This window comes from Euphorbia lathyris, chromosome 3, assembly GCF_963576675.1.
Source record: "Euphorbia lathyris chromosome 3, ddEupLath1.1, whole genome shotgun sequence".
In the NCBI taxonomy this organism is placed as follows: domain Eukaryota; kingdom Viridiplantae; phylum Streptophyta; class Magnoliopsida; order Malpighiales; family Euphorbiaceae; genus Euphorbia; species Euphorbia lathyris.
Window position 1 is genome coordinate 93,812,639 of NC_088912.1, and position 12,186 is coordinate 93,824,824.

A 12,186-nucleotide genomic window follows, 5' to 3' on the forward strand; every position below is an offset into this window, starting at 1 on the left:
AAAAGTCGTTCAAAGCTTTTATTTCAAAACTATTAATTAGAAAGACCCCGGAAACTTATGCTTACGAAGAAAATGAGAAATTCTATCATACTCCCGGTGCAATATATCGGTTCAATAAAATGATGCTATTTATATATGTTTATTTCTTAACACCAATCATCTCCTATAAATTAATATCCATCATTCTTTTGATTGATAGGTTGTATCACACCTGGTGTATAGTAAAAATTCTCGAAAAATAAACAGGTGAGAAACTTCATTTTATTTTCTGTTAACTAATTTACTTCGTTGATTTAACCTTCGTCCACTAGGGACAGAAGAGTCGGGCATACGTCATTCGTGAAGGAAGGCGAATGTCTCCATAGAGGGGAACTCTATAGACACTGTAGGCGGACCGAATCCACAGTACATGCCCGTTATAGGGCGTGGTTTAACCGTTCTTACCGATAGGGATTCAATTTGCAAATGGATTTGGGAAAAGTCAATTCAAGTCCATACTTATTTCAAAATAACTAGAAAATACTTATAACATCTGCAGACTCCATCCATTTGGCATATTATTAAATGGAATTCAAAGTCATCTATATATTAATTTATACTTTCAACCAGAACCCAATAATGACAGTTTCTGCTGCCCCAAATTGACGGCTTGATTATTCTTTTTTGTTTTAAAAGTGCCTCAACTTTGTATATACACTATAAGAAAACAAGACTATATATGTCAAATACGAACATAGAGAAGACATGTGCAGACTTCATCCAATTGGTATATTTAATAGATTTCAAAGTGATCTATATATTTATTTATACCCTAAACCAGCAGCCAATAATGACACTTTAAGCTGTCCCAATTTTACAGTTTCAAAAAGTACCTATAAACTTATATATATATATATAGATACCCCAAACAATACTTTGTATACCATCTATCATCCTACTAATTCTTCATATTGGAAAACATCTCCTCTTCATCCTCACTTACCACTTCTTCAATGGCTCAAGATTTGAACCAACAAATTAACGAGATTTATCCTTCCCTTCCCAAAATACTTGAGGGGACTACCTTCGAGTTGTCTTTATACCAGGGCTTTTGGTGTCCAACCGGAATGTCTCCCATTCGCGGAGTTATTTCCTTCCAAAAGTGCTTTGAAGCTCAAGATACTGATATTCTTGTTGCCTCCAATCCTAAGACTGGCACGACTTGGCTTAAGGCTTTGAGCTTTTCTATTGTTAACCGAACACGTTATACCCCTTCTAACACCCCTTTGCTTACTTCAAACCCTCATGATCTTGTTCCCTTTCTTGACTTCCATCTCTTTACCAAGAATGAACTTCCTGATCTTTCCATGATTCCATCTCCTCGGCTTTTCGCCATGCACACCCCTTATTCAGCATTACCTGACTCAATTAAGGACTCTAACTGTCGAATTATTTACGTTTGTCGCAACCCTTTTGACACCGTAGTCTCCCTTTGCCATTTCAGCAATGCATTTACACACAAACATGATGCTCAATTGAGTATGGAGGAGTTTTTCGAGTTGTTCTTCAAAGGAATAAGTCCGTTTGGACCCTATTGGGATCATGTGTTAGGGTATTGGAAGGCGAGCTTGGAGAGGCCCGATAAGGTATTGTTTATTAAGTATGAAGACATGAAGGAAGACATTGTTCCTTGTTTGAAGAGAATAGCCGAGTTTATTGGGTACCCGTTTTCTGAGGAGGAAAAGAGAACTGGTGCCATTGAAGAAATTGCAAAGTTGTGTAGTTTGGGGACATTGAAGGATTTAGAGGTGAATAAGAGTGGAACTTATTTATCAAAACACCCAAACAACGCTTTCTTCAGAAAAGGAGAGGTAGGAAATGGGGTTAATCTTCTAAGCCCTTCCATGAAGGAAAAACTTCAAACTGTCATGGAAGAGAAATTAAGGGGCTCTGGTTTATCTTTCAAACTTTCTTAAATTCTATACCATATGAATAAGCTTTTGAATTTATGTGTCTCTCCTGAATTTGTTCTTATATTCTTTTACTTCCAATATTTTGTTTGGTATTGTCTTGTCAGGATTACAATTAATAAAATTCTTATTGAATTCTGTTGAAGTTCAATTTTTTTAATGTTACTGTAATTTTAAATATTTCTAAGCAACAATTTCTTGAATAGCATTCCAGTTCTGGTATACATAATAAGGAATTAGGAGATCTTATGTTTTTTTTAGCAACAATTTCTTCACATTTTGCAACAATATGTAAATCTGTCACAAACTCCGTCGTTAAATCTGTAAAACTTTGTCGATACAAGTTAATCCGTCGTATTTCCGTCGGTAAATAATAAGTGAAGGAATGATTTATAGTTTACTTAGCAACTAACAAACAGTCACAAAGGGTAGCAACTAATTATTGGGACAGAAATTTCAGTTGCAATCTTTGCAACTGCTTGAAGAAATCAGTTCCAAGGTGTTTGCAACCAGCGATATTACAACCTAATGATTTCAGTTGCAAACTATCTATGCAGCACCGATACAGGTACGCGTACGCGTACGCATATGGGTACGGCAAACGACATTTCTAAAAACTATGAGATACGAGTACGATGGGAATACAACAAATTTTATATATAATTAATAATATATATATCATTTATAATGAAAAATTCAAAAGATACATAAATATATAGATCACAAATCACATTCATAAAGTCATTATAAAACCACAAATAACATCTGTGATATTAACTAATAAGTCATTATTTTATAAGAAAAAAAAACATTTAATACTTAAAACTACTTGAACTATCGAATTTAAAAACTATTCTAATATATCTTCATATTCTTCATCTATTTCCCCTTCATCTACAAACACCAATGCCTCAAATTCCGGGTCATCAAGAGATATATTGACAATCTCAAGGATCATTGGACTATCCGGCGACTCAAACTTATCTCCACCAACATCTCACATTTTTGGATTGAGAATAACTTACTGATTAATAAACGATCAGAATAAAAAACCACAGTGAAAGACAGTAGAAAAAAAAGTTGAGTCACAGAAGTAGAGTGGAGTCGAATAAGTCGAGACCCAGTACAAAAATAGAACTTGAACAAAAGTTGAAGTTGTATGATGATGAATTTGGACAGAAGTCGAAGTGGACCAAATCGAAGAAGTCCAAGTCGACCAGAAGAGCCACTTATGCGAACCACGAGATTTTTGATTTAGGGTTCGTTCGTTCATTTGAGAGAGAGAGAAGAAGACTAATTGATTTAGGAATTTCAATTTTTGTACCTGTACATGCTTAGCGGGGTGGGATTAATTTAATTATAATCTTTATACTTTCAGAGTTTTTTTTTTTAAAAAACTTCTACACTTTCAAAGTTTTTTTTTTAAAAAAAAAAACCCCTAAAGTATCCTCGACGTGTCCCGAATGTATCCCCTAATTAAAGAAAAAGAAAAAATGGGATAATTCCCAGCCGTATCCCGTACGTATCTCGGAGTATCGAATACTCGTACGTTGACCTTCGAGAAGTATGATGCTTCATAGCAAACTACTAATATTCAGTCCCAAAACGTGTTAGCAACAGATTTGGAACTGAATTTTCGGTCACAATCTCCGCATTTGTTGTAGTGAATATATATTCATTTTTCTAGTTTTTGTATACATGAGCTTCGAAACTAATGAAAAGTAATTGAAATTGAAAGTCTGAATTAAAGATTAAACGCTGAAGCTTTTTCTCAATGATCAGTAGTGTTCACATGGACCCTAATGACCACATGAATTAGGCCATTCAACATTAGATCTAGGCTGATTAAATCTAAACCCTTAAGATCCTTCAGATACCATATCAGATAAATTGAAGAAGAATAACTTAAACTTTCATTGACCTATAAAAATAATTACAATCTCTTATATAGCCGTTTTTATGACATTTTACTCTTATGTGTAGAGACTTAACTACCCCTCATAGACTAATTACAAACATATATAAGCTTTCCTAAACTAATTATAAATGTATCCCTTGTTGAGGTGTTTGCGGACAAGAGGTTTTATGAAGAAGTCCATATAGGCGAAAATACTCTTGGAACCGTTGGTTCATAAATTCACCACCATTATCTGTTCTAAGGACTCGAAAATGAGAAGAGTACTGAGTTTGAATCATCACATGAAATGATTTGAAAACTTCAAACACTTCATCTTTATGTCGTAACAGATACATCCATGTCATACATGTACAATCATCAACAAAAATTACAAACCAGCGGAAGTTAGATATAGTGGTCGTCGGGGAAGGTCCCCACACATCAGAGTGGATGAGAGAAAATGGGATAGTGCTTTTTATTCATACTTAAAGGATAACACGTTCTGTGACTCTTGGCTAAAGTGCAAGTTTCATATTGAAAAACACTAGACTTCATTTTCTTAAACAAATTAGGAAATAAATACTTCATGTAACTAAAGGATGGATTCCCCAATCGACGGTGCCATAGCCAAATTTTTCGTTCTGTGAGGTTATTATGATGACTCACATTATGTGCTTGACCCATACTAATATCATCCATGTAGTAAAGTCCCCCCTTCCTAGTACCACAACCAATTATCTTCTTGCTGAGAATATCCTAAAGGAAGAAAAATTTAGGATAAATGAGCACAAAACGATTTAGATCAAGGGCAAGTTGACTAACAGATATCAATTTGTGAGAAAGAGAGGGGATAAGTAAAGTATTATGTAAGGATAGTGTAGGAGACAATGTCACAGTCCCTGCTCTTGTGACTGAAGAGATGACGCAATTAGCATTAGCAATGGTGGTACGCCGTGATGGTGAAGTAGTTGAGAAATCATTAGCATCATAGGTCATATGATCAGTAGCCCCAAAGTCAAGAATCCAGAGATTGTTACCTAATTTTAATATGAGTGTATCCCCTTTTGAATCAACAAATGGTGTAAAGGAAAGATGTTGATCTGTTGTCACCATAGCAGCCTTACCCTCACTTTCATGTTTATCTTTATTTTTCTTCACCTGATACTCATCCCACCAATCTAGATATCCATGAAGCTTGAAACAATTCTCTCGAGTATGCTTAGAATTACCACAATGAGAGCATTTAGATCCATTAGAAAAGAGTCGAGGTTTATGGTTCATACCAAAGATTTGGCATCTCGCATAGAGCGCAAACTTGGAGATGGCTTCATTTTGAAACTCTTAGATGGCAAAACAGCTCCTGAATGTTCGTTATTCTCACCAGTGATCATGATAGCTTGGCGAATGGACTCCCGATGAACTTGTGCATAGGATTGTTCCACAGTAGGAAAAGGAAGCATCTGAAGAACATCACCGCAGATCTTATCAAGACGATCATCGAGACCATCTAGGAAAGTGTACACTCTTTCTTCTTGAAAAAAATTTGTTGAGGTGTTTAATGTCAACCTCACAAGTCACACTACAAGAAAAAAACAGTTTGCCTACGACGTAATGTCGTTGGTAAAAATCAAATTCTAGAGGGAAAAAGGCAAATAGCGAGAAACAAAATTTTTACGGTTTTCTTTTTTGGTCGTTGGTATGTAGTTGGTAATGTGTTTCATAATTTTATGAATAAATATATGGTTGGTATGTGGTTGCTAGTTCCAACGAGGTCGCCTAGACATATATTTTCATCATAATTACCGACGACATGAGTCGTTGGTAATTCATATTGTTCGTGAGTCGTTGGTATTTGCAAGGTATATTATATGAAAATGTTGTCTGATTAATTTGGAAAGTAAACCGTATGTATGTTATCGCTAATAACAACGACATACATGTCGTTGGTAAAATGTCGTTAGTAAACTGTTATTTTCTTGTAGTGTCATAGGATTTGGACGACGAAAATCAATTTCATGCCACAAACCTTGAAGATCATTATAGTATTTTTCAAGTGAACCTTGAGCCTGACGTAGGCGAGTCACACAACGACGAAGTTTGTACACTGAGAGATATCACTCCCATGAAAATAAGTCATAGCAATTGAGTCCCATACCATTTTAGCGGTAGAAAAGCGAATATGATTGAGCTTTAACTATCAGTTTGAGCTTTTGGTTAAATCGGTTCCATGACATGGTATTAGAGCCTCTAGGACCAAATGGTCGATGGTTCAGACAATCTCATTAATTTGTAGAATTAAAAACGCATGGTGGATGATCATGTGTTGTACATGCTGCAAGCTAAAGAGGCGTTTGCGTGTCGATGAGTGTTAGAGATTAATATGAGATATATGATTGAGGCTTAACCATTAGTTTGAGCTTTTAGTTCAATATTTAGTTGAGGTTCGAGTCAACATATTTCTATTTTCTTTCTTTTTACCTTTAGGATTAGGTTTAGGTTTATTTAAAGCATATTTTTAGATATATTAGTTAGTTTTATTAATAAAAACTTAAGTTTCGTTTTCCAAAGTTCCTTGTCGAATTTCGAAGGTTTTTATCGGTAATTATGTGCAATTGAACAATTCGTACGAAAGTCTGTTTATTCTAGCTGCATCACAAGTACATATATAACCTAACTAAGTGATTGGAATATTACAATAATATCTTGACCGTATCACAATTACACTATGAATATTGTTATCTACACTCCATATTTGCATAATGTGATCACTAATCAGTAAAAGATAAAATATAATGTAGTGTGTACACAGTAGAGTATCTTTGATTTGGTGCAACACACGAGATAATGTTTTAGATTTTTTTTAATGTGTGTACATGTATCTTTGATCTGTTTCGAATCGTACCTTAAGGATAAAATCGACCCAACTTATTAACATTAGAAATTAGTGATAAAATTATCCTTTGATATTAACATTAGATGTATTGTACCTTATTCCTAAATCCAAAAATAGCTCAAACTTATTAGCAAATGGGATGTGAAGAATAGTTTTGTTTAAGAAAATCCGTTCAAAGCTTTTATTTCAAAACTATTTATTGAAGCAATAGACATAAACGCAATAATCAAGTTCTTGGCTGTTGAAGAAATACAGAAAATACAAAAGCAAAGTGGAAGAAGATAAAGGAAAGCCCTTTGGGTTTCTTTCGAAGATCATGAGAAGATTGAGAAGGTTGGAGTTCCAAATACTCAAGTACCAAGACATCAAGTGACTAAATACATCCGGTCAAGAAACCCTTCATTAACCAGGGACTTTTTAGTCTTTACACAACTCCTTGGGGGCATTTTAGTCATTCCGCACTAATAGAGTATTCGAGAAGATGTTCACTCCTTGCATCATGCACCCTATCACACCATAGCACTTACTCAACAAATCAGCACCATCCATCACAAGGGAATATGATCAAGGGCTGTGATCATGACACTTGTATTGTCCTTTTAATTGTCCTTTAATTCCTTAGCCTAGACATTTATTGCTTACCACACCTAGCATTAATATAAAAATGTAATAGTTAGAGACGTTTTCTAAATGAGAAATTAATAGAGTTTTGAGAACTTTACCTCATTCAATTTATCACTATTAATTATAAAGACCTCGGAAGAAATTCTATTTTACTTCCGGTATAATACATCTGTTCAATAAAATGATGCCATTTATATGTGTTTATTTCTTAACACCAATCATCTCATTTCTTAAAAAAAAAAAAAAAAACAATGGTCTCTTATGAATTGATATGCAAGTATTGATAAATTGTATCACACGTGGTGGTGTATACTGAAAATTCTCGAAAAGTAAACAGCTGAATTGAGAAACTTCATTTTTTTAGATAATTTTATTTGATTAGCAAATGGATTTGGGAAAAATCAATTCAAGTCAATACTTATTTCAAAATAATTAGAAAAGTACTTATAACATCTGCAGACTTCATTCTTTTGGCATATTATTAAATGGAAATGAAAGTCATCTATATATTAATTTATACCCTCAACCAGAACCCAATAATGACACTTTCTGCTGCCCGAAATTGACTGCTTGATTATTCTTTTTGTTTAAAAAACTGCCTAAACTTTGTATATACACTACAACAAAACAAGACTATATTTGTCAAAGTACCAACATACAGAAGTAACATGTGCAGACTTCATCCAATTGGTATATTCAATAGATTTCAAAGTCATCTATATATTAATTTATACCCTAAACCAGCAGCCGATAATGACATTTTAAGCTGTCCCAATTTTACACTTTCAAAAAGTACCTAAACTTATATATATATACATACCCAAACAATACTTTGTATACCCTAAACCAGCATCATAAATCCTACTAATTCTTCATCCTCACTTACTACTTCTTCAATGGCTCAAGATTTGAACCAACAAATTAACGAGATTTATCCTACCCTTCCCAAAATACTTGAGGGGACTACCTTCGAGTTGTCTTTATATCAGGGCTTTTGGTGTCCAACCGGAATGTCTCCCATTCGCGGAGTTATTTCCTTCCAAAAGTGCTTCGAAGCTCAAGATACTGATATTCTTGTTGCCTCCAATCCTAAGACCGGCACGACTTGGCTTAAAGCTTTGAGCTTTTCCATTGTTAACCGAACCCGTTATACCCCTTCTAACACCCCTTTGCTTACTTCAAACCCTCATGACCTTGTTCCCTTTCTTGACTTCCATCTCTTTACCCAGAATGAACTTCCTGATCTTTCCATGATTCCATCTCCTCGGCTTTTCGCCATGCACACCCCTTATGCAGCATTACCTGACTCAATTAAGGACTCTAACTGTCGAATTATTTACGTTTGTCGCAACCCTTTTGACACCGTAGTCTCCCTTTGCCATTTCAGCAATGCATTTACGCACAAACATGATGCTCAATTGAGTATGGAGGAGTTTTTCGAGTTGTTCTTCAAAGGAATAAGTCCATTTGGACCCTATTGGGATCATGTGTTAGGGTATTGGAAGGCGAGCTTAGAGAGGCCCGATAAGGTATTGTTTATTAAGTACGAAGACATGAAGGAAGACATTGTTCCTTGTTTGAAGAGAATAGCCGCGTTTATTGGGTACCCGTTTTCAGAAGAGGAAGAGAAAAATGGTGGGATTGAAGAAATTGCAAAGTTGTGTAGTTTGGGAACATTGAAGGATTTAGAGGTGAATAAGAGTGGAACTTATTTATCAAAACATCCAAACAAGGCCTTCTTCAGGAATGGAGAGGTGGGGAATGGGGTTAGTGTTCTAAGCCCTGCAATGAAGCTAAAACTTCAAATTGTGATGGAAGAAAAGTTACAGGGATCTGGTTTATCTTTTAAGCTTTCTTAAAATAACAGAACAAGGAAATCTTTAGTTCTGATCTTCTTTAGTTCCAGTACTTTGTTTGGTATTGTCTTGTCAGTATTACAATTAATAAAATTCATATTGAATTCTGTTAAAGTTCTATTTTTTTTTAATGTTACTGTGATTTTAAATATTTCTAAGCAACAATTTCTTGAATAGCATTCCAGTTCTGGTATACATAATGAGTCAGGAGATCTGACGTTTCTTTAGCAACAATTTCTTCACATTTTGCAATAATATGTAAATCTGTCAGAAAATCCGTCGTTAAATCTGTAAAACTTTGTCAATACAAGTAAAATCGTCGTATTTCCGTTAGTAAATAAGTGAATGAAAGATTTATATTTTACTTAGCAACTAACAAACAGTCACAAAGGGCAGCAACTAATCATTGGGACCGAAATTTTACTGTGCAATTTTTGCAACTACTTGAGAAATCAGTCACAAGGTATTTGCAACCAGCGATATTACAACCTAATGATTTCAGGATATTCAGTCCCAAAACACGTGTAGCAACAGATTTGGAATCGAATTTTCGGTCCCAATCTCCGCATTTTCTTGCAGTGAATATATATATTCATTTTTCTAGTTTTTGTGTACATGAGCTTCGAACATATTACATTTTTTGTATGAAGACATGATAAGGTGTTGTTATATTTACCAATAGTGAGGAGAGATAGACTACATATCAATAAAAAATGAAATAAGGAGGCATTAGGAAACATTAAGAGGCTGTTGGAATTTGTTTTTAACTCTTTCTCCTCAAATTTTAACTTAAGAAGACGACTATGGAGATGCTCTCATACATTACTCTCCACAAGTTTTACCCAACTCATCCCATAACCACAAATTTTACCAAACTCATGCATGTATAACATTTTTCAATCTCTTATTTTATTTTTTTAAAATTAAGTTTATTATTAATTTTCTGATTTTCAACACTTTTCCTTAAACTTAGTTTTTTGTGACTCCCAAATAGAGCTATCAATTGACTGAATACATCATACTTTAGCAACTCCGTAAAAATATATGCAATCTGATCACGTATCTTCACATACTTTAGATTCACCTCCTTTTGTTCAATGCATTTTCGAATAAAATGAACCTATATCAATGTGTTTACTTCGACCATAAAATAGATGATTCATTGCTAATGCTAATGAAACTTTATTATCGATGAAAAATTCTGTTGGATCACGTCCAGTTATCTGAAATTCCATTAACTAACAATTTCATCTTGAACTTCTTCAAGATCTCTTTTGCGAAGCCCCTTTGAGAAATTAACATTCCCTCTACATGTTGCTTCATTTTAATGCCAAGGTAATAAGGCATGCCATCGATACCGCGCGCCATTGTCTTCTTGAAATATTCAAATATTTTTGAATTATTCCAGGTGAAAATAAGATCATCCATGTACAAGCAAACCAACAAAATATCACCATCTTTCAGCTTTGCATACATGACATATTCATGCGGACATTTGATAAATCTATTTTCTTGAAAGTGCGGCTCTTCTAAGATCGTGGTCCTTGCTTAAGAGCGTATAATGCCTTCTTTTGGTTTCAGTATGTTATCTTATTGGCCTTTGAGAACCTAGCCAGGTGGTTATTGAACATACATTCCTCCTCTAGATATCTGTTCAAAACAACATGATTTGGCATCTATTTGATAGATCTTCCACCCGTGTTGAGATGCAACTGATCACCAGTCTGATCATCTTCATTCTTGCAACATGAGAAAAAACTTAATTATAATCGATGTCGGGTCGTTGACTGAATCATGCGCCACCAATCTTTCTTTTTGTCTCACGATTTTACCTTTTGCATCATTCTTTGCCTTGAACACTCATTTAACACCAATGCATTTTTGGCAAGCTCGAAGAGAGGTAAGCTCCCAAGTCTTGTTCTTCTCAATTGCTTGAATCTCCTAAGCTATGGCTTTTCTGTTAGGAATTTATAAAATAAACGATCACAATACCAAATTCCTCTTCCAGGACACAACGACAAAACGCGGAAATAACACGGAATATAGAAATGAACAAACAAGAAAGAACACAAGAATTTTACAAGGTTCACCACCAAATCAGTGGCTAATCCTTGGAGCTACTGCAAGAAGCCCTTTGCACTATAGGAGAATGGAGTACAAGTATTACAACACTCAATCACTCACTCACAACCCAAAACCCAAATACACCCTACTTAGTTTTGATCACACACAATTTACACAGGTGTGCAGAGTGAGAATTCCTGCAATACTTCTAAGCAAACACTCACAACCCTTTTTACAACTCTCCTCTCTTAATTCTCCAGAAATATGGAGCCTCTATTTATAGGAAACAAAGAACCCTAAAAATAGAATGTGATGCTTCTTAATCTCCATCTTCAATTAATGTGTTGTAGAGATCAAGACAACCTTTTAAATTCTTGACTAGGTTCAAAGCATAATCCTCCATCTCCTGGATAATAAATGCTTCATTTATTACGCACATAAAAACATACATGCACCTATTTCCAACAATCTCCCACTTGAAGACTTATTTCAATTAGTCTTCACATCAACTTCAGTGCAACGGCAACGAAACAAAGCAGTAGCTCAAACAACCTCTTCATGCAATGAGGCTAACCGAAGCTGCGCACAGCTTCAACTTCTCAACAGTCACAGTCTTTGTTAACATATCAGCATGATTCTTACTTCCAAGAATCTTATCAAGCATCAAAGCTCCATCTTCTAATGTTGATCTAATAAAATGATATCGCACCTGAATGTGCTTTGTTCTTCCATGAAAAGTTGGATTCTTTGCTAAATGAATAGCACTTTGACTGTCGCAATGTAAAATATTTGTCTCATGTTTCTGTCCCAACTCTTCAAGAAATGATTGTAACCAAATCATCTCTTTGCTAGCTTCCGTAATAGCAACATACTCTGCTTCCGTGGTTGATAGTGCAACTATCT

General features: G+C 34.8%; 2 protein-coding genes across 2 annotated transcripts; both read left to right on the forward strand.

Annotated features, from left to right (window-relative positions):
* The first annotated feature begins 830 nt into the window (after positions 1 to 830).
* On the forward strand, positions 831 to 2,087 carry LOC136224141 (cytosolic sulfotransferase 15-like). The gene has a single exon (XM_066012399.1). The coding sequence runs from the start codon at positions 993 to 995 to the stop codon at positions 1,953 to 1,955; it is 963 nt and encodes a 320-aa protein (XP_065868471.1). The 5' UTR covers positions 831 to 992; the 3' UTR covers positions 1,956 to 2,087.
* Positions 2,088 to 8,222: 6,135 nt separating this feature from the next.
* On the forward strand, positions 8,223 to 9,315 carry LOC136224340 (cytosolic sulfotransferase 15-like). Its single transcript, XM_066012655.1, has one exon. The coding sequence runs from the start codon at positions 8,260 to 8,262 to the stop codon at positions 9,220 to 9,222; it is 963 nt and encodes a 320-aa protein (XP_065868727.1). The 5' UTR covers positions 8,223 to 8,259; the 3' UTR covers positions 9,223 to 9,315.
* The last annotated feature ends 2,871 nt before the right edge of the window (positions 9,316 to 12,186 follow it).

Excerpts from the sequence above, each read along its gene's own strand:
- LOC136224340 (XM_066012655.1), top strand. The coding sequence starts at position 8,260 with ATGGCTCAAGATTTGAACCAACAAATTAACGAGATTTATCCTACCCTT.
- LOC136224141 (XM_066012399.1), top strand. The coding sequence starts at position 993 with ATGGCTCAAGATTTGAACCAACAAATTAACGAGATTTATCCTTCCCTT.